Source organism: Lepidochelys kempii, chromosome 11, assembly GCF_965140265.1.
Source record: "Lepidochelys kempii isolate rLepKem1 chromosome 11, rLepKem1.hap2, whole genome shotgun sequence".
NCBI classification, from domain to species: domain Eukaryota; kingdom Metazoa; phylum Chordata; order Testudines; family Cheloniidae; genus Lepidochelys; species Lepidochelys kempii.
This window is the reverse complement of record NC_133266.1, coordinates 69,149,528-69,176,165: the sequence shown is the minus strand read 5'-3', so window position 1 is coordinate 69,176,165 and position 26,638 is coordinate 69,149,528. Positions and strand designations below refer to the sequence as shown.

The following is a 26,638-nucleotide window of genomic DNA, read 5'->3' as shown; positions in this document are numbered from 1 at the left end:
GCTTCTTGAATCACCTCCTATGCCTTTTTCTGCTTATTGATTATAGTTGCTTCACTTCAAGCATATCATGACATTTTTCTGTACCTGCAAAAGGAGTTTTTATTGTACATTCCCTTTATTCTGCACCCTGAGAAAATAAATGGTCATGACACAAGTATAAATACAAGATGAGTAGCAGCTTATTTAGCTTAATATTAAAACCTGAATTTAGGAATGTCCTCAACCATCCTACTGTTGCTTTGGTTATTTTTTCTAACACAGAGAATTAAGCTGAGAGAGAACCAGAATAAGAGCATTTGAATTCATATATGTAAATTTAGTGTACAAATTCTGTAACTAATGTATTATTTGAGAACCATAAATGTCTGCTGAACAATAGTTCAGTGTGCTGTTGCAAGACATTTTAACATTTGAATTCTTAATATCTAATACTGTTAAGTATAAAGCAATTTATATTGCTGGAAATTTTATAACAATGATATGCTCAGCAGTGTGTACAGGAAGTATACATTATGTATGTGTGTCCTCAGACCAGGAGGAGTCTAATTGGTTGGCAAAGATTCTGACTTTGGTGCAATTATGTTGTATAGTCAGAATCTGAACTCATTAGCTGTTGAACTTTCCACTGTCTCATTATGCTCATGGAAGAGGAGAAAATACTGGATGTTTACTTCTAAATTGAAATACTAGCAAATCTCAACAGGCAGCCAACCATTTAACTGGAAGTGAGAGTTTTCTCAGATTTAGCTGTTGGCAGCTTTTTCTCATTCCATTGCATGAAAACAATTTGAAACAACAAAAACAGGATATGAGAATATTTAAAAGTTGTATCTAAAACTTTAGTCTGTTCTAACGTATTCTGATTCTATGGAAACAGGTACGTCATTGGAACAAAAGCTAATACCTGACATTAAGTGCTGGTTAACACCTGCTTTTTTGCTCCTAAAGTGCTGCAAATTGGAAGAAAAGTTATATTTTTAAACAATACTTGGGAAGAAATATTGTCCCTTTTGGATGGATGTAGTGCCTGAAAGAAGCGCTAAATAACTGAGCTTCAACCTTGTGGGTTATGTCTGATATCCATGCATTCAAAACATTTGCCTGCCAATCAGATCCCATCTTCTATAACACTCATTATACACACTTATTTATAAAATAGTGTCTGTTTTCTAAGTCAGTAGCTATAAAATATTGCTGAGTATTAGGTAAGTTATTTGGTTGTAATGCCATCAAACAAACACAGCTTGGCAATAATAATACAGTATAGAGCAATGTGAGGGTTAAAAATATGGTGATAGCTTGTACTTGTTAGCAGCAAAAAACCCTCTACCTTTGTCTCATAATCTTAAATCTGCGAGTTTTGTTACATTACTATTAATAAACTGCACTGCTTGAAAAATGTTCATCTCATTTATGAAAGCTGTACTTCATACAGCTTCAACTAGAGAAATCTTTAACTTATCTGATGCCAGAATCAGATACAATTCTTGCTTTTGGGAAAGCGGGGGGTTCACTGATCAGAGAATTTACTAATTCAATTGCTGCTTTGCCTCACGTAATTGGCAAAAGCTGATCTTTTATTAACCGATTCTTTCAATTCATTTTCTCTTTTGGGTTTTAAGTGGGGAGGTAAGTGTTACATGTTTAACAAATTTAAGTAGCCACCCCTTGGTGTAGTCCCTTCAACTTTCTCAATGGTCTTTTAGGCAGAGCCAATGAAGTGGAGATGAAAGATGAGATTTTGGAGGATATGGGGAAAAGAGAAATCTTGCAGAATACTGAGCATGAGGAACACAAAGAGGAGTCTGAGGAGCGGGAAATTGTAAAGGAGTGTACGGAGATAAAGACATTGCATGCTGATGAAAATACAGAGGCAGAGAAAACCATGGAAGACAATGATGTCACATCAACAGTGATGTTAAGTAGTGGATGTGAGGAACAAATTCAAAGCCATACAGAACATGTTTCAGGAAATGTTTCTTCCACTGAAAATAGTGATGTAATTGAGTTGAGAAAGGAAACAGAATCAGGAGATGATAGCTTAGAAGCCCAACAGTCTGGTAGTAAGGAATCTGAACATAGTAGTGATTTAAATCACTTGACTAATGAGAATTGGGAAACGGGTACACTGAAAAGTCAGGGTATTGAGACTCCTCAGGGAAGACCTACTGACTTAGAGATAGAGCAGGAATCTGAAAGACTTGCACAAGAGCAGAAAATAACACAAGAGGATTTTACAATTTGCCAGCGAGAAGGCAGTAGTGAAATATTTCAGGAAGCTCTTGATTTTGTGGTTAGCAGCCATGCATCAGCTTCTGATCAGTCAGGATCACCAGAAGATACAAGAGCAGGTACAGGTATTGAAGAATCACATGTGGAGGCTCGCACTGAGAGTCTCTGTCAAGCAGAAGAAAGCACTGAAAATGAGGTTATGAGTAGCTTGGAGAAGCAGCTTGATGAAGACGAAGCGTACATAGACAGAACAATTGGTAAAGGAGAGGATGGTAAAAATGACAGTGATACAGCTGAAGAAGAAAATAAGACTGGAAATACAGTTCAGAGTCAGGGAAGGAAAGAAGTAGATCCTGTGGAAGAGGAGGGAGAAGCAGCATTTGCAAGTGAGGTCACACCAGATACAATTGTAAAAGAACAAAAAACAGATGAAACACATACTCTATCCACTTTCTCAAAAAATGATCTGATATTTGCAGAAGAGGAAGGAAATATGCAAGATGAGGCAGAGAATGAGAAGGATATTGCTGAGAGGGGACAAACAAAAGACACAGGAAAGATGGAGGAATTAACGGGCATGTTGGATGTTCAACCAGATTCTGAAAACAAAAGGGTGGAAGAGGAGGAACCTGTGGTATCCCTAGATGAATTTACAGAGGTAAAAGAGGGTGTATCGCATCAGACAGAGCAGGACCAAGATGTTGTGAAAGAAATTCAATCCCAAGAAACTGTTTTAGTTACTAGTCCCAGCGATCATGAAATTGAGGAATCAAACACAGAAATGTGGGATGAATCTAGGAAAGGAAAAGAAAGTAGAAGTGAGTTGATGGAAGATGAGAGAACACAGGTAGAAACCCAAACAATTAAGTGCAGTGAAGAAGTAAAGAATAATCCAATACAAGAAAAAGATAAGACTGTAGAAAATGAAATGCAGAAAGTTAAAGAAGTGGAAGATGAATCTAGACAGGAATTGACTCAAGATGTCAGTGAAATTATTGAAGAGAAAGTTGATGATAAAGAGGCATCAGTGGAAAGTAGCGAGAAGCTGGATCTTCCAGACCAGCAGCATGATAGGTTTGTTTCTGATGATAGTTCATTGCAGAAAATCACAGAACTATCACAGCAACTTAGTGAATCCCTTGAAGGCAACACAAAGGAAATGGAAATTCAGAAAACTGTGTTAGATGATGCATGTCAACTTAGCAGAAAAGAAGGGGATACAAAACAAATGGGAAATGGGAATGAGGAAGATGAGAATAAAGGAATAGACGAGCAGAATGAATTACAAGAAGTTAAGAAACTGGAAGTTGTTCCAGATGTTGAGGAAGATGCTGATTACCTCAAGACACAGAAAGCAGAGCTGGATGAGAAGTCTAATGAACAAGTTGAGGTGGGGGGTCAAGAGGAGGAAATAGTGGAAGATGATGGTGAAAAAATTGATTTTGATGATGAATTAGGGCTGATATTAAAAACTCCCGGAAAGCATGATGCTGAGAAAGTTAATACACAAACGTTGAAGGAAGTTAGGGAAAAGGAAATAGTCACAGAAACTGCCAAAACAGGAAAAGGTGAAAAGGAGGAAACTCATCAAAGCAGAACACAGAGTGTAGAGAATGAGGGCTTGGTTACTGAAGACAATGCTAGTACCCAGCAGGAAAAAGAAAAGGAAGCTGAAGAAGCTGGTCATTTGCAAACTGATACATCTCGGTCTGCAGCTCCAGAAAAAGCCTGTGATCTGGTGGAGGACGAAACTGAGAATGAAGCAGTGTTAGACAGCAATAATATGGAAAAAATAGCTGCTGAATATTCATCAGAACAGGAGTTAGGAAACTTAGGCAACACTAGGGATGAAAGCAAAGAGGATATGCAAGCTAGTAGAAGGGGCAAGGGTAGATCTAAAGAAGACTGTGTGATATCATGAGTTCAAAATCGAGGACCCAAATAAGTTTCATACCATTTGATCAGTTTCAATACAAAAATGCATTTTGCACAATAAATCCGACTTTAGAAATATTCTTTAAATTCCTCTGTATGCAAGTCTCATAGTACAGTGTCAATCTATATATGTGGACATCCATCCAAGTTACTTACTGCGATACATGTCCACCAGAGATTAAACATGTAGGTTTGTTTTTAATCTCTCAGGTTTCATATTTTATCACCAAAAGAACAAGCAGCACAAATGTACTGTTCAGATTCACATCGAGTTAAAATGCCTTTAAGGCAGATATCTCCTGCCAAGGGACCTTAAATATTGCTCTTATTTTCTAGACTAGTTTTTAGCAAATTAGATGTTTTGAATGTACTTAAATACCTGCCAGAGGTCTCTGTTAGGTACATCACCACTTTATGGTAACTATGATAAAGCAACTCTCAAGCATTGCAGAACTTGTAATAATGTCCAAACTTCTTTGTGAATACCTACAGGTTCAGGAACCAACTATAACAGCTAAAAATAAAAACAACATATAAACCCACTTTGTGTATGATTTTAGTATGAACACATTCCAAAGCATGGTATATAAGATAAACACACAAAATGCCAAAATATTAGTAAGGTCGCTGTGAATCTGCTTAGTCTGCGCACTTTGAAAGAACAGTATAGAGTTTAAGAAAGTAAAACATAAATGTTTTGACCTGTTAGTCTTCTGAAAGGAATAAGTGTATACATGTTTACTTAATCTAGGCACTTTGCACCAGAATAAGCCTTCTACATCATGTCTCACATGTACTTTTTTATTATTTTAGGATTGTTTTGGTACACATGCTAATGTGTGTGTAGATTTTCTGTCAAGTACATTTTCTTGCAAAGTTAATCGTATTATAAAATATCTATTTTTCTTAGAGGAAAGTTTGTTTAAATTGCATTTCCTTATTACATTGTCTTTTTTGCAAAAATATGGTTATGAAAGAATGTTTTCTTATCTCTGAATATACTTTTTCCTTCCTCCCTGCCAGGATGAAGTCAATTTTGAATGTCTTAATCTTTTTGAATGTCTTAATCAGATAATTGGTATTGCTCTTTATGTACTAGTGCCCATGTAGCCAAACCTGCCTTTTTGAAAATACCTCTCAACAGCTAGATTGCTTGTGATAGCCTGAATATAAACTGTAGAGAATTGTCTTATTTGCAAATTTTAAACCAGCTGGGAAGAAATGTGTTTTTTGCAAAAGGAAACATTCTTTTAAACTTGTTTTAAGCAATGAAAATCAAAAGGGAATGCAAACTCAAGGTTTTGGGCGGTCTATAGCAAGATATTGCTTGTATTGCTGTTACAAAATTAGTAGAGTGCAAATAGATTGAAAAGATTCAAGATGTATATCACAAATGTACTGAGCTGTATATAATTGAAATAAACATATTTTATACTTTAAAATACCTGTCCAGAGCACTGCTTGCAAACCTGCATAAAATTCAGTCTAAACTGATAAGAGATTCAAAAAGCTTTTTTTGTAAAAAGGCATTGCAGAGTGGCCTCTCAAACGCTTTATGTATTGTAATTTCTCTAAACGTCTAACTTCTTATTGACCATTTTCCTCCATGCTCATTATAGGTAGTAGAATTGATGTTATTTAATTCTGCTAAGAAACCTTGACCTCCACATCCCAGGAACTTAATATGACATTACAGGAGTCAGTAATTTTAAACCTACAGTGCCTTTTACATGGCTTCCTTTCTGACACTGTGATGGCAGCTTTGGTGCAGTTTCTATGAAAATGTGCAATCCTTAAGATTGAGGACAATAAATGTTAATATTGGAATATAATCATTACACTATTAATCTGATGAACTGCAACAAGTCTTCAAAGCACCTCTTACTGTATAGTACAGTTAACTAGTATGAAGATTTTTTCATTGCTTGAATCTCAAATGGAATATAAATAAATGTGCTCACTAGACTTTGTCAGTAATTAGGAAGTCATTTATAGTTATGTGTTAATGATGCCTAATCCACTGAAGCATATACCAGCACTTGGTATGTCTGGAGACAACTTGTTCATAAGGAGAAATGTAATTTAAATACTTCTGACATAATTATGGGAAAGTTAATACTAGTTTTTCATTAATATTTCAGTTTATTTTCCTCTGAAGCGTGTGCACATCTGTAAGAACTTTTTAGAACATTAGTACAGGGCCAGGGAAACAGATACAATTATGACTCATTTAATAACTTGGTCATATTGTCTTCTGTTTTTCCAAATTTGGGCACTCTCTACACTGGATATTGGCCATGATTTCAGCATTCGGTGGCCAGCCATCAATGTAGCAGAGTTTTTACTGGTGCAGCTACATCCGTGACTGGCCACCAATTGCTGAAATCAGGGCAAATACCCAGTGTAGACAAGGCCTCTGAGTTCTTAGGTCATTTTCCGATGTGAATCTCCACTCATTTTGTATGCATGCTTTGGGTTATGTGCACTGCATGAGTGTGGTTCCATGCAGGCAAATCATCTTGAAAAGAACCACAGATAATAGGGCAAAAATGGTTACTTACCAGTCCTCCAAGATTACACAGATGGCACCCAGCAAAATGTGCACTGTTATAAAGGAAACGTGACTTCCCAGTATGTGTTTATGTAATAATGCCAAAGATTAGAAAAAAGAAAAGGAGGACTTGTGGCATCTTAGAGACTAAGAAATTTATTTGAGCATAAGCTTTCGTGAGCTACAGTCATCCTTCAGTCAACAAAAGTACAAATTCATGGAGTAAACTCATTGACTCTTTAACGAAATTCTATAGTTTCTTTTGTATGTGGGGCTATTAAGTGATCAGAGCCAGCCTTTGGGGCCCTCCAAAGCCAGTGGCCAATGGCTCCAGTTTATCTGGGTATCTAGCAATGGCAGCGCTAGTCTCAGCTTTCATATAAAAGACCAAGTTCCTAGTACTCTTCTTCCTAAAACTAGCCTTGAAAATTAGACTCTGAATTTTTCCTAAAGATTCATGGTTTACTTGCAGTCCTCCCACCACCACCTTTCAGCTGCCACGCTGGCCTTTCGGGTACACATAACCCATGGTTTGGGGATGGTCCCAAACCCAAATGAGTTCCCAGGTCCGGGGGAGCAATACTGCCCGTGCTGCTGCTGATGGCACTAGGACCTCCTGCAAGTTCTCCCCCTTGGTTTCTTGCAACTGACCAGCTACATTGCTGGGCAGCCACAGCAACTTCTGGCCACAACTGAGATAGTTGAATAGCGTGAGACACCACATAGGTTAAACGTGGGATGGAGGGCAAAGGTATCTTGTCTCCAGGTCTCAGCTCTGGCACGCCATACAGATGCCTTAGTCAAACTCTGTTTTAGTTTTCATCATCAGCAAAATGGGGATACACTGTACCCCGTAAAGAAGATAATTAGCTACCACATATAAAAGGCACCATAGAATTCAGTAGAATGGAGTAATACTCCTACTGCCCCTCAGACACTTGGCTTGTTAGAAAACCGCAGCATTTCAAAATAAAAATATAGTGGATTTTTCTTCACAAACCCCAGTACAGGCTCCTCTTCTATGCGTGTGAGGAGGGGTGGAGAGGGGAGAACCTAAAGAACTTTTTACACACACACAGACACGCACACGTTTTGTTTGTACCTAGAAGAACCATTTCACTTGCCCTTCCACAAATCCTCACACCTGCACAAGACTCATGTGATTGAAGTAGACAGGAGTCCATTATGTTGCGAGGAGTGATGTGAAAAACTGCTTTGCAAGTGCCCCCAAAAATGCAACGGGTAGCTCTAAAAATAACTATGACAATTAAGTGCTTCCATTCTGGACACTGCAGATATATTTCAAACACAAAAGGCATATGTGTACAATACTGTAAATACTGTGGTAGTTGTGTAATAATTGTGTATATATGTGTGCATGGTTAAATTTAGCTTCCAGAATTAAATGGACCATTTGGCAGGTGGGGCTAACTTTAAAATGGGACATTCTGTCCTATATTAAACCTCGTTCTTTAGCAGTTTGCTTTCTGGGTCTTCTTCTGATGTTTGACTTCCAACCCTGTCTCCAGCCTTGAAATATTTTTCCTTGCTCTTCTGTTCTTTGGCTTTGTTTCCATTTTTCCTCTATTTTCCTTCTTTAAGCAGGGTATTCTGCTCTCCACCTCCCTTTGCTTTTCAGCCACTGTATATGCACATGTGTTTCAAACCAAGTTATTTATTTTGCAGGACTTACCACAACGTGTCATATATGGGTAGTCGTCCGTCCCTCCCTTCTTCTCCACCCCCACTTTCAGTTTCATATCAGGAAAGTTTTGCTTTCCCAAGAAAGTATACAAAATGTGGTTTCACATAGATGCCTGGCTACCACAAAGATGGATGTTCTTGAAATTCCCTGTGTCCTGTCCATTTCTTGGGCAGTTCTGAATGCTGAATGCTTTCATACAGTAGATGTACAATGGTGCTGAACTGTCGTCTTACTTATGATATGTGTGTTTGTTTTTAAATGCACAGATAAAAAGGTGCATTTTCATAATCTTAGAATGACCTCTCTGACTGTAGGCACACCACCGTGATGAGTCACTGCATTATCTCGAATCACCATTGTTCGTTGTAGATTTGCCATATATAGAGGCTTCCATTTAAAAAGTCAACGTTTTCTCATTTACCATATACTGGTATCTCCAATTCCACAGTTATTTCCTGTGTTAAGTATAGTGTGTCAACAAAGAAAAAGGGTAATAATTTAGGGATGACCTTTTCCATATATAAGATCTAAAAAGGCCTACTATCTTCATATTTCAAAGAATTCAAAACATACAGTGTAGGTCTCTTTACACAAATTATATCCTTAGGAATATATTCAGTAAAAACTATAACGGATTGTGAGTTGTCAATTGCAAACTCTAAGAATGTTGAGTGTTCAGCACCTATGTTTGGCTCTATGTAGCTGACTGCCTATCTGTAAGGAGTGCTGTGGTGGTGTAGCTGTGTTGGTCGCAGGATACTAGAGAGACAAGGTGGCAGAGGTAATATATTTTACTGGACCAACTTCTGTCCACTCTGTCTCTCTATCTGTAGGGAGGACAAAGTAATATATATGCTCTACAGAATCAGTATAAAACAAAACATTGAGCAGCTTGTAGAAAGGAAAGTCCTGTTGGTCAAATTCAGCTGCTCTAAAGGAATACATTTTTCAATGTATTTTGTTCAGTATAAAGGTAAAATCAACTTGGTGGTAATGTAGCTCCGCAGTTCATAAAATCACTTGTTGCATAAAAAATATGGCACCTGCTGAAACGTTTCCCTTTGCCTCAAAGGAAAGAGATGAGTGTTTGTTTACTTCAGTTTTCTTTTCTCAAAATTATCTTTTTAATTCTGTGTGCTAGCTCGTATTTGTATACTGATCCCTATTGCTTCAAAATTCAGTTCTAACACAGCAAATTGTCTAAGCTAACAATCTCCTATTTATATTCGACCTGAAGGACTAAAATGGAGAGAACCACTTCACCAGACTTTATTTCTTTTAAAAAAAAAAATCACACAGGCAAATGTTTTACTAGAGATAATGAAAGAAAATGTTGTAGCCAAGCTACTTAGTTACAAAGATTTTAGTAAAGATTTTAAAATGTTAATGTATGATTAGCAATGATTGCAGGTGTATATAATCTCTTGTTAATGATATTAAATTTTAAAGATTTGTGAGATTTTTGTGTTGCAGTTGTGTTTGACCCTAGAGTTCTTGCATGCTAACCTAAAATAGAAGATTAGCCTGTTTGCATGCAGCTGGGTGCTGCTACTGAAGTGACAAGCATGCTCAGTGAGAATGACATAACTTCCTTTGGCTGAAACCCCTTCCCAGTCCTGTCTGTGACCTCATTTCCTGTGGTACGTGCATAACTACCTTCATCATTAGTTTCACTAACCTTCACAATTCTTTCTTTGATTAAATATATACCCTGAAAGATGTAACTTAACTAAATCAGTACTGAGTTCTCTCTCTTCTCTTTCAGACAGACTGAAAAAGCTCATTGGTGAACGAGAATCCTTGCTAGAACAGGTAATTAACATATTTCAGTATTGCTGGATGCCTGGTAAAGCAACATGGTGAGGCGGAGATTTACAAGAGAACAAAATACTCCTATAACATAAAGAGCATAGGCGATAATGCCCAACAAAGCATAGCAGCTGCTGCTTTGCTTCCCTTCCTGTGTTCAGTGTTTTTATTCCACAAGAGCTGGGTTCAGCTTTGTACACTGGAGATATATTTATGGGGATGGGCGTAAGGCAGATTTCTGCCAAAAAACAGTCATAGACGGGAAAGGACACACTCAAAAACAATCTTCATAAAAAACTTTATCAAGATTTTGAACAGGGGATTCTCTCTTCTCTCCCCCCACCCCCACTCCTCCACCCCAAATGGACTAGTTGCATGTGTCACAGGGCTAACTGCACTGTAGACCCCTCCTGGTCTCTTCAAGGGTGCCTCATTCAGGTCTCTGGCCTCACACAGCCACCTTTCTTGGGATGGAATCATGCTTTTCTCCTACTCAGACTCGGCCTTGCACTACAGTCCCCAAAATTAACCATGATTATCTCAACAGGCAGTTCTGCTTTCTCGGGAAGCAATGATGGTGATAAACAGTGACCAGACAGCCTTCTTAAAGCAAAGTGCTTTGAACAAAAACATTCCAGAGAAAACAGCCCTTTAAACAGTAAACAGTCTGCATGCTGGCCTGTCTTTGCATAAGGCTTATCATTAAGGCTACCATTTTGTCATGGATTTTTTTAGTAAAAGTCACGGGCAAAAAACAAAAAATCATGGAAGCAGTGACCTGTCGTGGCTGGGAGCTGCAGGGATCCCAGTGGCTGGGAGTGGTCCCCCTGCAGGTCTGTCCCCCCACTACCTTTAAGGGCCGAGAGCTGATGGCGGGTCCCCCTTGCTACCCTGGCAGCAGGGGAGCTATGGGGGGAAAGGGGACCTGCTAGTGATGGAGGCTGGGGAGCTGTGGGGGACCTCCCCCAGCTGCTGAGCAGCACCGGCACTTGGGAGCTGCAGGAGCCCCCCCCCCCCCTCCCCATGGCCACTGACCAGCTTCAGAGTCCATCTGCTGCTGGCGACTGGGAGCTGTGGTGGGGCCCCGGCTGCTTGTGGTGGGTGGCAGCTCGGGTTGCAGCTGGTCAGTTTCAGGGGGTCCTGCCACCCTGGTCAGCTGCGGGAGGGTCCCCCACCGCCCACAGAGACTGGTCAGCTGTGGGGGCCTCCCGCTGCCGGCAGCGGCTGGTCAGCTGTGGGGCCCCCAATGTCACGGAGGCCTTTGGAGGTCACGGATTCCGTGACTTCCAGGACCTCCATGACATAATCTTAGCTTTCCGTGAATGTGTGGGAAGCCCTACTTCAGATTCCCTCTGTGTCCTTGGACAGCTGCTGACAATCTTTGTTTCACAACATACAGTTTAGAAGGAAAAATGCAATAGGAATACAATAGCTGGGTAAATGATAGCCAGATTATTGATGGTGAAACTATAAATCATAAAATTCCAAGGTAGGATAAAGATTCCTGTCAGTTATTCTCTTGAGACCTTTGGGACTATTATGATTGTTCATCTGCATTAACTCATGTTGTAAAAAATCTGACTTTCTTTAATTTGCATGTAGAGTCTAAACTTCATTACCAATAACTCTGTCCCCTCAATGTTACGTAGTAGTTCTACTCTAGAATCTACACCCTGTTACGCAAATAACTTCCCATGATAAACAGTGCTGCAAAGGAATTTGTAGGAGACTACTTTATGACAAACGGATATTTTGAGACAGATGATTTAAGTATGACCATTCCTTCTGGCCAACTGAACTTTCGTGGGGGGCAGTCTGTACATTGATTTGGACCACTCTCTGTAGAGACACTGAAATTAATGAATTATTTTGGGACTTTCAGATTAAAACACTAAAAGGACAACTGGAAGAGAAGCAGAAGAATGACAAGATGGAGAATATGCAGTCTGAAGATGAAGTTCTTGAGAATGGGACAGATATGCACATGATTGATCTCCAAAGTAAACTTAATTTCCATTTTAAGAGTAAACTGCTATGTGCGGTATATTGGTTTACACTTGAGTCTTGAATTCTGAGTCTCTGTTACTTACAGGCTGTCTTGTCTGTCCACTTGTTCAATTCATTCTTGTTACGTTGATAGAATTTTCAGTGCAACGGGCAGTTAGATAAGATTCTACAGTAGGTGCAGGAGGGGGGTGTTCGTAGCGGTTCAATTTCCGCTTTCAAGACTATGCTGCACAGAAACCTCCCTTGTATTATCAAGTAGGGCTGGGCAGGGGCTCCCTTCACACTACCAATTCTGCTCTTAGAACTGTCAAGTAATGTGATCTGAGTCGCTCCCTGCTAACAGGGACTGGAGTGTCTATGCGTACCAACTTGCATGTATAGGGGAACTTTACAGAGTATTTCATGCCAAAGCACAGAGCATGAACCACCTGCCCACCAGCCAGCCCCACATAGTAATAAGGCAACATTTTAAAGCTCCAGCATTTTATGTACTGGAGCCCTGTCCAGATTGTTCCTACATTTCTGATAACAGATTGGTAATTTTTTTTAGGAGATGCCAACAGACAAATCAGTGACCTCAAATTTAAACTTGCAAAGTCTGAACAAGAGATAACAACTCTGGAGCAGAATGTAAGTTTGCACATGGAGAGTGAGTGATAAGCTAAGAAATACAGTTCCATGATAAACTAAGGTTATGTCTACACTGCCTGACAGGTCAGACTACAGGGGTGTGAATAACAGTGCGGGCCAAAGTGCTGTAACTCCCCTGTCTGGACACTACAGGCACAAACTAAAAGGTTCTAATTCGCACTGAGGTATACTCCTGGGGGAATTCTGCACCAGAAAATTAAAAATTCTGCACATGATATTTTAAAATTCTGTATATTTTATTTGTCAAAATAACACAATATAATCATGCCAGTTTCAGTCATTTTGGTAATTTATTTCAAAAGGCCTACCTGTCAGCAAGCGTGTCTGCCATACAGACAACAAAAAAAGATTCCCCCAGGAGTAGAAAGTTAAAGAAATCCCTTCAACAACCCAGTTGCTGTTTTTCTGTTTGTGCTTTTGTTGGGTGTGTCACGTGCCAGCTGGGCACATTTTGGGAGAAAACTCTGCCCCTGAGGTCTTTTAATTGATTCTCATTTTTTCGCCCTGTCCCCGTAGGATTACCATAAAGAGGTTTCCAAATAGAGGATACTGCTGGGGGGGAGTGGGAGGTGGAGCTGGAGGGGTTATAGTTGGGGAGTGCTGGAGGTGGTATTTGGGGATGCTGGAGAGGTCCATACTAGGAGAGGATATTTGGGGGGTGTTAGAGAGAGCTGCGTGGGGCCTCCCAGCCCAGACAGCCCACCCCTTCCCCACAGAACCCAGTCATGGGGCCAGACACCCGCACTCCTAGAGCCCAAAGATGTAGAGGGAGAAAGAGCATGTTGCTGAGTCCTGGGCACATATGGAGTTTCCTGCACACTGCCTCCTTCCTTTGGGGCATGCTGGGAACTTCAGCTGCTGGGAACTCTCCAGCTCCCCCTTCTCTTGACAGTGTTCTCTATTTGCGAGCTTGGGAGCCAGGCTTTGTGGGGTACAGCAGCCTCTATGGGCGGCCAGCAGCTCTGCAGTGCAAATTCTAAGGGGAAAAATGAAATTCTGTGCAAATTCTGCATTGCACAGTGGTGCAGCATTCCCCCAGGAGTAAAGTAGTCTTGTTTGAAAAGGACTACATTAACGCGAACTATGAACCTTTCAGTTAGTACCCGCAGCATCTACATGGGGGAGTTACAGTGCAACAATTTGGTGTGCACTGCTATTCACACCCTGTAGTCCAAACTCTGAGGCAGCGTAGGCAAGCCTTTAGTCTTGTTTGCTGTAAGAAGCTTTGAAGAAATGATTGTTAGGGAGTCAGAGCGATCTAATTGTGTTCACACGGACTGGAAATACTTTCATTTACGTATCAGAAATATTATTCTATAAATGTAGAGTTCAAAACAACGATCAACTTCAAGGATCTGTATTAATAGCATTTTGAAAATACAAGAACTCTTTAGAACGTGGTTATATCCAGATACCTGCAGTACTTGACTGGCTGGAGGCAAATGGTGTGGAGTACAAGTCTGCATAACACAGCTGGATATCACTGCTCCTTATGCCTTTTGTCCTGCATAAGTCAGCCACACAGTTATTCTTCAGGAGGAAAGAACGGCCCTACTTAGTCACTGGTTGTAGAGAAGTTTGCCCTGTTTAACTTTCAGTGTAGGTAAATTACATTTTTTGTAATACATTAAAGCATTTCCCCATATCGTTAGTAGAGTATTAGAGAAAAATATGGACAAGCAACCTGGCGTTACCAGTAACTGACATCTCTGGGTCATAGTTTATTTCTCAGAACATGCCCTTCATTCTAATAAGAACACAGTGTAGACTCCCAATTTCACTGGGTTGCCAAAGGAAAGACAGGATTAGAAGTTATTTTACCTGTACAGAGTTCTTAATGGTATACTTGCTTTTTAACCTTAGGTAATACGGTTGGAGGGTCAAGTAGCTCGATACAAATGTGCTGCTGAAAATGCTGAAAAAATAGAAGATGAACTGAAAGCTGAGAAACGCAAACTCCAAAGAGAGGTAATTTACTGTTACAACATTATAGACAAGCAAATTCCGTTTCTACAGAGGAGAAGCAGACACATCTCTGAAAGCTATTTTCTCCAGTAGTTGCCACTGTTCTTGGGTTACTGCAAGGTAAATGGCTATTTTTGTGTTGGTCCTGTTAATCGTGCTGAAGGATGTGTCCAGAATCTTCAGACTCTTAGATCTGGTTAGTGCAAACACAACTGTGACAACTCACAATAGCACATTTCCCCTGAACTGATCACTGTAACTGACTCTCAGGAAACGTCATCCTTAATGCCTAGCATCTCTCTCTGGCTTGGTGCTACTGACTAGACTGGAGCTCTCATATCCCAGGGTCGTATCCTTCAGTACAGTTCTACTTCAGTGACAAAGTGTCATTTACAAGTGTCAAATCCAAATGGTCATTTCAGTCAGCATACATAAGACTTGAGTAATTCGTGTTTGTACTATAAAAAGTTACAAGTGTTGGCATACATGTCCTTTAACTAACTTCATTAAGAATCAGTTCTCAGTTACAGCTTCTGTTTTTGTACTTTCAGATCTTTGACCGTATTGAGATGTGTAAATGAGAAATGAGTGGGAAGCTGGGAATGCTGGCAAGGGGGTATCAGAGGTCATGTTTCATTATTTAACCACAGTGACACAGAATCAACAATAAAGTCATAGAAGATAGGCCACACAAGCAACTTCACATGTTTGGCAGAAGTCTAAATTTTATATCAACATTTTCAAATTTCAGTGCTTAAAGTCAAGCACTTAAATGGATTGACATTGCAGCTACTGAACTAGTCTTCCTTGCTTGTTGTTTTGATCATGTCCCTCAATGGGCTCCCCATACATGATCACCTCAGATTTAAACATCTTGTCATCACCTTCAAAGTTCTGTATAATTCTGCCCCTTCTACTTATCTTTTGTCAAGCTTCATATTGTCCACCCCTCCAGCCCATCCACCGCTCCTCCAGCCCTTGTCTGCTCATTTGTCAGTTTTACACAATAACCTCTGTGTCGCCTTCATTGTGGCCCTTTCTGCATGGTGCAGCCTCACTGATCTCATCCACAGTGTCCCTACTCTATCAACATAAGGCCTTCTTAAAAGACCCATTTCCTCCATGCTGCCTATAATGAATCAGTGACTTTATTACTTGCTTATTGATGTTCCTGTTCCTTTTCCCCAACGCGCACTCTAATTTGTTTAATTTGCTTAATTTGTCAGAAAGACCCATTTACTCCATGCTGCCTATAATTAATCAGTGACTTTATTACTTGCTTATTGATGTTCCCGTTCCTTTTCCCCAACGCGCACTCTACTTCTGTTTTTATAGTGTGAGACCACTGGACCAGAAACTGTCCTTCATGAGTGTTTGGGAAGTTGGTGCTACCGTAAGCTTACTGTATAGTAAGCAAAAGTAGTAATATTCAGGCACCTAAGTAAATGGCCTGAATTTCAGAGGTGCTGAACACATACTATTCCTCTTGGAGTTTGCACTGACTTGAGAGAGAATGAGGTTTGCTCAGCACCTCTGAAATTAAAGCTATTTAGTTGGTGTGACATTCCCCAGGGTAGAATGTGGAGAGTTGAACAGCAGAGTCCCCTTAACTCTAGCCTGGGGTACCTTTTACGCTGTTGTGCTGTCACAACATCCATTCTTGGCCTGCTCACACAGCCCTCAGCATGCAAATTCACTCCCCGCTAAATACATGAGCACGCTGACCAGTCACTCAGGAATTACATATAGGGCGACACCTGCAAATTTAGTCCCAGATTTTCCACCAAAAATGTGCATCTTGTTCAGTAGTGTGGTGGACAGCACAATTCAAGCTCATAGAAAGTCCATCGTTGCATCAAAGGAAAAGGATAAGGGCTTATCCCAAAAAGAGTTTCCCACGCACTTCAATCCAAACACACTGGTTAAGATACAACAATAAGCAAAGTTTAACTACAGAAAGATAGAATTTAAGTGATTACAAGTGATAATGCTAAAAGTTGGAATTTAATTACAAAAGAAAATAAAAGAATAATAAGCAAGCTAATACCTAACTTAAAAAGCTAACTGAACTTAAAAGCAAAGGTTTTGTCTTACCATACACTGTTGTAAATTTCACAGGCTAGGTCTCCTTGCAGCCTAGGACCACTCCCTCCTTAGCTCAGTTCTTTGAGATTCATTATGTTATGAGCAGAGAAATGGGAAAAGGAGAAGGTGAAGTCAAGCATTTTCTTCCCCCTTTATAACTTAATTTCTTGTGCTAGAAATAGCCTTGCTGAGTCGTGGTGACACACAGTCTGTTGTGGACGTGAAGTTTGAAATGTTCCTGTGATGCAATGTAAATTGCTTATTCATGCCTTCCCTCTCCCCGGCCTCCCCGCCCCCCCCCCCCCCCCGGTGGGAGAAAGGTCGCATAAGTATCTGCTTGTTTTTAACACCTGGCTGGGGCCAGTCTCTCTTTGTCTCTGAAAAACTGGTTTGTGGGTGTTACCCAGAATTACAATATATTTCAGTAACTATCATACAGTAGAATCTCATAACTTTACACATAGTGTTGCTACACATATTTCAATGGAATAATAATGTTCAGCAGATTATGACTTTTCAAATGATACCTCACACGGTATACTTTGTTCAAAAGTTATCATAGTCTTGTAAAAGGGGTGACCATAATATTATAGACCATCACACTTGGATTCAGAATCTGAGGCATGTTAGTTTGGAAAAATGTCTTATGAATAAAATACACTGTGTGGCTTTCAAAGTAATGGTGCAGGCAGTTGCTTAATTTGTCAGAACTTGTTGAAAATCTGTCAGGACCTTCTGCTTGTTCTTGTAGTGAGGTTGCAGCAATATGGAATTCAGAATAGAATTAGTGTTAAGACACCCAAGCCACATTCTTTAGGAAAGCAAAAACATTTCAAAAGCTAGTGATGGCTTTTCCTTTGCTTCTTCCTTTCAGCTTCGCTCAGCATTGGATAAAACTGAAGAGCTTGAAGTTAGCAATGGCCATCTAGTGAAACGGCTGGAGAAGATGAAGGCCAATCGAAGTGCTTTACTATCTCAGCAATAATAGCCAGCTTTTACTGAAAACTACTACTTGATGGAATGAGAACAACATTGGAGAAGCTTGTCTTTGGCTGTTTGGGATGCTTTATCATCCTACCTTCTGAGAACAAAAAAATCCCCAAACGTGCACTCATTTGCTATATGTCACCAAACTGTGGTTCTCTCTACGCAGATTCAATCCTGCTGCACTATATAAATAGGAGTAGCTGATCCAAATGGCTGTGCCTGTAGATGCCTTTCCACTCGGTATGTTTGCAGTACAGAGCCTGGACACCATTTAACAAGCACACCGGGCATCCTGTTAGTTCTTCATCCTGAAAGGCACAGTAGCCATTTTTTGCCATTTAAAATGGTGTTAAAAATAAAGAGTAAACCGGGACTTGACTTTTGTCTTGCTGAAATTTAGGGCCGGGGGGGGAGGAAGCTGTAATTTTTTGGACTTCTCATGGCAGTATCTGCAATTTAGTGACTACAGTAGTATATTCATAGTAGCCTGTTCATTAACAAAACACTGTGGAACCACGAGCCTTTACAAAGCAAAACTCCTTCAGTGGAAACCATGGAAGACGATGGTCTTGGAAGCAAAAGTGACCTTAAATGACTTTGCCAATAAAACGAAGGTGATTGGAAGGATTTTTGCACCAGTTCAATCGTAAGACTGTTTTATTTCAGGGTGAATAGGCAATAGCTTCACTGAATTACAGCTTTTTATGTGTATTATTTAATCCCTATATTTGGAATTGAAGTAAACTACTTCTTTTAAAGGATGTAATAATGTTGCATAAATAAACCAGAGTAAGGCCATGTTTTAAAAAAGGTGGATTGCACTTAAGTCATTTCACTACCGTTGTTGAAGCAAATATAATTGATTTAAACAAAATGTGTGAAGTGTTCTTCTATATCAGGAATCACCTACCAGTACCTGAGCTGTTAGGAATCTCTGTGCTTCTACAAAAGATCTACCAGTCTAATTTTTGATAAGTAGCTGAGAAGGAAAAAGCACTTTAGAATACATTGCTACACACATTTTTTCTACAAGTTCTGTAATTGCAAAACTGTTCCGTGGGTCTTTTACGAAACAATTTTCAACTTGAAAAAGAAAACATAACCAATTAAAATATCCCAGGCAGTTTTCACAATCTAGTGACTCACAGTTAGCATTACAGCTCTGCTTCATTAGAACAGATTTATAATGTTGAATTCAAAGCAGTTATCTGAGAAATAAAGCCCAGCAATTTGTCCCCCCATCCAGAGAAATTTTGTAGTACATAAGGAATGCAGATGATTATTGTTCAAAACTCCCAAAGACTCTGTTCCAGATATAAGATTAGATATCTCTTCAACAGAAATAATTTTGCATGAATGCTGACTGTTGCAGACTCCCTTCACTTCTGTTGCTTGCCACCTACTAAGCCAAATTCAGGGTCAAGAGGCCAAATTTCTCCTTTAACCTCAGTTTTAGGTTTCTGGTCCACATACTATTCTTGCTTCTCCCTCCATATTTAGAAGTTAGAATACAGGACGCTGCTGTTGTCCACTAAAGGAAGTATTGCTTATCTCTATGCTTAATTACCACCAAAGGTCAGATAAAAATGTTAATTGGATGTGTTTCCCTGGCTAGAGAAGGAACACTCCTCATTCCATCTAAATGAATTCAGGCATCTGGCTTATCAGTGGGGAAGGAGTAGGTCAGTGTTTTGGAAGAGGGAGTTGGGATGAGGAGACTTCTGTGGTCCTAAAGAAATCAGAGGGTATGTCTACAGTACGGAATAAGGTCGAATTTATAGAAGTTGGTTTTTTAGAAATCGGTTTTTATATTCGAGTGTGTGTGTCCCCACAGAAAATGCTCTAAGTGCATTAATTCAGCGGAGTGCTTCCACAGTACCGAGGCTAGAGTCGACTTCTGGAGCGTTGCACTGTGGGTAGCTATCCCACAGTTCCCACAGTCTCCGCTGCCCATTGGAATTCTGGGTTGAGATCCCAATGCCTGATGGGGCTAAAACATTGTCGCGGGTGGTTCTGGGTACATATCGTCAGGCCCCCCTTCCCTCCCTCTCTCCGTGAAAGGAAGGGCAGACAATCGTTTCGTGCCTTTTTTCCTGAGTTACCTGTGCAGACGCCATACCACGGCAAGCATGGAGCCCGCTCAGGTAACAGTCACCGTATGTCTCCTGGGCGCTGGCAGACGCGGTACGGCATTGCTACACAGTAGCAGCAACCCATTGCCTTGTGGCAGCAGACGGTGCAGTACAACTGGTAGCCATCCTCGTCGTGTCCGAGGTGCTCCTGGCCACGTCGGCTGGGAGCGCCTGGACAGACATGGGCGCAGGGACTAAATTTGGAGTGACTTGACCAGGTCATTCTCTTTAGTCCTGCAGTCAGTCCTATTGAACCGTCTTATGGTGAGCAGGCAGGCGATACGGATTGCTAGCAGTCGTACTGTACCATCTTCTGCTGGGCAGGCAAGAGAGGAGGATGGCTAGCAGTCGTACTGTACCATCTTCTGCCGAGCAGCCATGAGATGTGGATGGCATGCAGTCCTTCTGCACTGTCTGCTGCCAGCCAAAGATGTAAAAGATAGATGGAGTGGATCAAAACAAGAAATAGACCAGATTTGTTTTGTACTCATTTGCTTCCCCCCCTCCCCTGTCTAAGGGACTCATTCCTCTAGGTCACACTGCAGTCACTCACAGAGAAGGTGCAGCGAGGTAAATCTAGCCATGTATCAATCAGAGGCCAGGCGAACCTCCTTGTTCCAATAAGAAATGGTGCACCTAAGTTATTGTTCTTATTGGAACCCTCCGTGAAGTCCTGCCTGAAATACTCCTTGATGTAAAGCCACCCCCTTTGTTGATTTTAGCTCCCTGAAGCCAACCCTGTAAGCCGTGTCGTCAGTCGCCCCTCCCTCCGTCAGAGCAATGGCAGACAATCGTTCCGCGCCTTTTTTCTGTGCAGATGCCATACCAAGGCAAGCATGGAGGCCGCTCAGCTCACTTTGGCAATTAGAAGCACATTAAACACCACACGCATTATCCAGCAGTATATGCAGCACCAGAACATGGCAACGCGATACCGGGTGAGGAGGCGACGTCAGCGCCGTCACGTGAGTGATCAGGACATGGACACAGATTTCTCTGAAAGCATGGGCCCTACCAATGCATGCATCATGGTGCTAATGGGGCAGGTTCATGCTGTGGAACGCCGATTCTGGGCTCGGGAAACAAGCACAGACTGGTGGGACCGCATAGTGTTGCAGGTCTGGGACGATTCCCAGTGGCTGCGAAACTTTCGCATGCGTAAGGGCACTTTCATGGAACTTTGTGACTTACTTTCCCCTGCCCTAAGGCGCATGAATACCAAGATGAGAGCAGCCCTCACAGTTGAGAAGCGAGTGGCGATAGCCCTGTGGAAGCTTGCAATGCCAGACAGCTACCGGTCAGTTGGGAATCAATTTGGAGTGGCAAATCTACTGTTGGGGCTGCTGTGATGCAAGTAGCCCACGCAATCAAAGATCTGCTGATATCAAGGGTAGTGACCCTGAGAAATGTGCAGGTCATAGTGGATGGCTTTGCTGCAATGGGATTCCCTAACTGTGGTGGGGCTATAGACGGAACCCATATCCGTATCTTGGCACCGGAGCACCAAGCCGGCAAGTACATAAACCGCAAGGGGTACTTTTCGATAGTGCTGCAAGCTCTGGTGGATCACAAGGGACGTTTCACCAACATCAACGTGGGATGGCCGGGAAAGGTACATGACGCTCGCATCTTCAGGAACTCTGGTCTGTTTCAAAAGCTGCAGGAAGGGACTTTCTTCCCAGACCAGAAAATAACTGTTGGGGATGTTGAAATGCCTATATGTATCCTTGGGGACCCAGCCTACCCCTTAATGCCATGGCTCATGAAGCCGTACACAGGCAGCCTGGACAGTAGTCAGGAGCTGTTCAACTACAGGCTGAGCAAGTGCAGAATGGTGGTAGAATGTGCATTTGGACGTTTAAAGGCGCGCTGGCGCAGTTTACTGACTCGCTTAGACCTCAGCGAAACCAATATTCCCACTGTCATTACTGCTTGCTGTGTGCTCCACAATATCTGTGAGAGTAAGGGGGAGACATTTATGGCAGGGTGGGAGGTTGAGGCAAATCGCCTGGCTGCTGGTTATGCACAGCCAGACACCAGGGCGGTTAGAAGAGCACAGGAGGGCGCAGTACGCATCAGAGAAGCTTTGAAAACCAGTTTCATGACTGGCCAGGCTACGGTGTGAAAGTTCTGTTTGTTTCTCCTTGATGAAACCCCCCGCCTCTTGGTTCACTCTACTTCCCTGTAAGCTAACCACCCTCCCCTCCTCCCTTCGATCACCACTTGCAGAGGCAATAAAGTCATTGTTGCTTCACATTCATGCATTCTTTATTTATTCATCACACAAATAGGGGGATGACTACCAAGGTAGCCCAGGAGGGGTGGTGGAGGAGGGAAGGAAAATGCCACACAGCACTTTAAAAGTTTACAACTTTAAAATTTATTGAATGCCAGCCTTCTTTTTTTTGGGCAATCCTCTGTGGCGGAGTGGCTGGTTGGCCGGTGGCCCCCCCACCGCATTCTTGGGCGTCTGGGTGTGGAGGCTATGGAACTTGGGGAGGAGGGTGGTTGGTTACACAGTGGCTGTAGTGGCAGTCTGTGCTCCAGCTGCTTTTGCTGCAGCTCAACCATACACTGGAGCATACTGGTTTGGTCCTCCAGCAGCCTCAGCATTGAATCCTGCCTCCTCTCATCACGCTGCCGCCACATTTGAGCTTCAGCCCTCTCTTCAGCCCGCCTCTTACTCTCTTCAGCCCGCCTCTTACTCTCTTCAGCCCGCCACCTCTCCTCCCGGTCATTTTGTGCTTTCCTGCACTCTGGCATTCGTCTGTGCTCTGTCAGTGTGGGAGGACAGCATGAGCTCGGAGAACATTTCATCTTGAGTGCGTTTTTTTTCTTTCTAAGCTTCACTAGCCTCTGGGAAGGAGAAGATCCTGTGATCATTGAAACACATGCAGCTGGTGGAGAAAAAAAAAAGGGAAAGCGGTATTTAAAAAGACACATTTTATAAAACAGTGGCTACACTCTTTCAGGGTAAACCTTGCTGTTAACATTACATACATAGCACATGTGCTTTCGTTACAAGGTCGCATTTTGCCTCCCTCCACCGCGTGGCTACCCCCTCAACCCTCCCCCCTCCCTGTGGCTAACAGCGGGGAACATTTCTGTTTAGCCACAGGCAAACAGCCCAGCAGGAACGGGCTCCTCTGAGTGTCCCCTGAAGAAAAGCACTCTGTTTCAACCAGGTGACCATGAATGATATCTCACTCTCCTGAGGATAACACAAAGAGATAAAGAACGGATGTTGTTTGAACGCCAGCAAACATACACTGCAATGCTTTGTTGTACAATGATTCCCGAGTATGTGTTACTGGCCTGGAGTGGTAAAGTGTCCTACCATGAGGTAAGGCTGCCGTCCCCGGAAACCTTTTGCAAAGGCTTTGGGAGTACATCCAGGAGAGCCACGAATGCCAGGGCAAAGTAATCCTTTCACATGCTTGCTTTTAAACCATGTATAGTATTTTAAAAGGTACACTCACCGGAGGTCCCTTCTCCACCTGCTGGGTCCAGAAGGCAGCCTTGGGTGGGTTCGGGGGGTACTGGCTCCAGGTCCAGGATGAGAAACCGTTCCTGGCTGTCGGGAAAACCGGTTTCTCCGCTTGCTTGCTGTGAGCTATCTACAACCTCATCATCATCTTCTTCGTCCCCAAAACCTGCTTCCGTATTGCCTCCATCTCCATTGAAGGAGTCAAACAACACGGCTGGGGTAGTGGTGGCTGAACCCCCTAAAATGGCATGCAGCTCATCATAGAAGCGACATGTTTGAGGCTCTGACCCGGAGCGGCCGTTCGCCTCTCTGGTTTTCTGGTAGGCTTGCCTCAGCTCCTTCAGTTTCATGCGGCACTGCTGCGGGTCCCTGTTATGGCCTCTGTCCTTCATGCCCTGGGAGATTTTCACAAAGGTTTTGGCATTTCGAAAACTGGAACGGAGTTCTGATAGCACGGATTCCTCTCCCCATACAGCGATCAGATCTCATACCTCCCGTTCGGTCCATGCTAGAGCTCTTTTGCGATTCTGGGACTCCATCATGGTCACCTCTGCTGATGAGCCCTGTATGATCACCTGCAGCTTTCCACGCTGGCCAAACAGGAAATGAGATTCAAAAGTTCGCGGTTCTTTTCCTGTCTAGCTGGCCAGTGCATCTGAGTTGAGAGTGCTGTCCAGAGCGGTCACAATGGAGCACTCTGGGATAGCTCCCAGAGGCCAATACCGTTGAATTGTGTCCACAGTACCCCAAATTCGAGCCGGCAAGGCTGATTTAAGCGCTAATCCACTTGTCAGGGGTGGAGTAAGGAAATCGATTTTAAGAGCCCTTTAAGTCGAAATAAAGGGCTTCATCGTGTGGACGGGTGCAGGTTTACATGGATTTAATGCTGCTAAATTCGACCTAAAGTCCTAGTGTAGACCAGGGCAGAGAAATGTAGGGCTGGAAGGGCCCTCAAGAGGCCATACCCCTGCACTGAGGCAGGATTTAAGTATACCTAGACCATAATTTCTTGCCCTAGTCAATTGTATATAGAGCTGTATAGTGGGTAAAAGGACTCCTTTAAATGAAATCTCCACCTCCAACTGAACTTTTAGGCAAGACTCTTCAGATGCAGAGCCAGGTTTCTTGCTGAATACGTCAAACTAGATGTAGAAACCAGATTTGCAACTTTCTGTGACTTTTATCATTTCTGGTGTATAGAGCCTCTAGTGTCTACAAAATACAATGAAGTTTTTTCTTAAAATAAACATACCATAGTATTTTATTAAAGGATTAAGTTGTGTGATTGATTGCTGCTTGGCATCTCTTCTTGTGGTAGCGGTGAAAATACTGTCTTGTGGCAAAAATCAGGAGAAAAATCAGTAACAATAAGGGTTGGGCCAAAAAATTAAAACGAATACTTTGTTCATCAGGAAGTGCTGCGATTTTTTTTTTAAAGGAACTTTCATCTTGCATCCATGTGCATTAATCTCTTATCACAGACAGAAGTCAAATCCAAATTTCATAAACTGGATGCTTATGCCTCTAAGAAATCTTTCAGTGTGTGATAAAGTAGCTTTATACACCAACCATAATTTTTGTTCCCTTTGAATCTCAGTATGACCGAGGTTTAATTGTAAGGGGAAAATATCCGTTGGTTGTAGCACATTAATATTTGTTTTCCTATGAAGCATGCACACTAATAGGGCTTTAAATGGTGGTAACAACATTGGCTCCAACCGCTCCAAGCCAGTGCCTCCGGTTGGAGTTCAAGGGTATGTCTACACTGCAGCGGGAAGTGAGCCTCCTAACCCAGACAGAAACACCTGCTGAGCTAGCATGCTAAAAATAGCTGTATGAACATGTGGCTTCGGCCGTAGTACGGGCTCTTAACCTGACCCTCTTCGTCTGAGCTTGGGTGGTTAGCTTGAGTCTCTACCACAGCTGCAACATCCACACTTATTTTTAGCATGCTAGTTCCAGCCGAGCTAGTGTGAATCTGTCTACCCGGACTGGCAGATGAGCTCTCAGCTGAGTGTGGACACAGACCTGCTGACTTCCCTGGGACTCCACGTGGCAGCTCATTGCAGAATCAGAATGAATGTTCCAATAATTATATTTAAATTTGCTGTCCTTTGATTTGTTCTGAAATGTTTAATTTCATTGTATTAAAAAACTATGGCATGTGTTAACTTAAATGGTTTTTAAAATCAGTTCTTCTATTAGGGAAAAACAAGCACATATAGACCTGAACTGATCTGGAGAGCCATAAGCAGAAACTGATGTTACTTGGGCATTTTTATGGAGGGGTTTATCATGATAAATGTCTGCATTGAAAAGTGTAGGCTTTTCTTTAACTGGACATAAGAGTTTATTTCAATTTAAATTAAAATGTACATTTATAAGGGTTTCAATCTCTGAATGTAAATATAAAACAGGTAAAATGCCAGCTCTCCTACAGACCACTGCAATGAGAACTATAGTTTTTATTTTAAGTAGATCGAACTATGGAGATAACCAGGGTTCAAACTTGCCATAAATAGGTTTGAAGGTGTCAGTCCAGTCCTTTGTAGATGCTTGTTCACCACTGTACAGTGAGGCACATTTGGCAATCTTGAGCTTGGGAAATACCCAGAATTAGAACAACATTGATTCTGCTGGATGAACTAAACTGGTAGTAAAAAGAAAAGGAGGACTTGTGGCACCTTAGAGACTAACCAATTTATTTGAGCATAAGCTTTTGTGAGCTACGGCTCACTTCATCGGATGGTAGTGTGGTGCAGTGTCTGGTATAATCACTTATTTATCACATTCCATATATAAGCAACCACTCATTTTTCCTTTTCATCCAAAAGGGTCCTGTATAGACATCGAGGTAATTTTTATTCACCAAAATCTTGTAAACTTCATATTTTCATCTCTCTCTGGCCATACAGGTATCCCAATTTACCTATATACAGTTTTAAAATGTACTAACTGGAAAATGCAGTATTTGCCTTTTTTCCTTCCTCTTACAATATTTCTCAATTGGTATATTTTTTTCTCCATTATAGCCAACTAATGGCATTAAACCAGTATGAGGTCCTAATGCCAGTAAGTCTCTTCCTATTTTA

The 26,638-nt window shown here is 41.8% G+C and overlaps 1 protein-coding gene across 10 annotated transcripts in view; it reads left to right on the top strand.

Annotated features, from left to right (window-relative positions):
* Positions 1-18,738, top strand: part of LRRFIP1 (LRR binding FLII interacting protein 1) — a 186,062-nt gene extending 167,324 nt beyond the window's left edge. For 7 of the 10 annotated variants that reach the window (XR_012154391.1, XR_012154388.1, XR_012154386.1 and 4 more), the window contains 2 exons: positions 1,707-10,063; positions 10,189-10,235. Coding sequence is in view for 3 of the 10 variants with exons in the window: in XM_073306756.1 (XP_073162857.1) it covers positions 10,189-10,235; positions 12,115-12,232; positions 12,790-12,869; positions 14,754-14,858; positions 17,815-17,925 (461 nt within the window). In the remaining 7 variants the exon portion in view is untranslated. Of the gene's footprint in view, positions 1-1,706; positions 10,064-10,188; positions 10,236-12,114; positions 12,233-12,789; positions 12,870-14,753; positions 14,859-17,814 lie in introns of those variants that run through there. The other 3 variants (XM_073306756.1, XM_073306758.1, XM_073306757.1) reach the window with 1 other exon arrangement.
* The last annotated feature ends 7,900 nt before the right edge of the window (positions 18,739-26,638 follow it).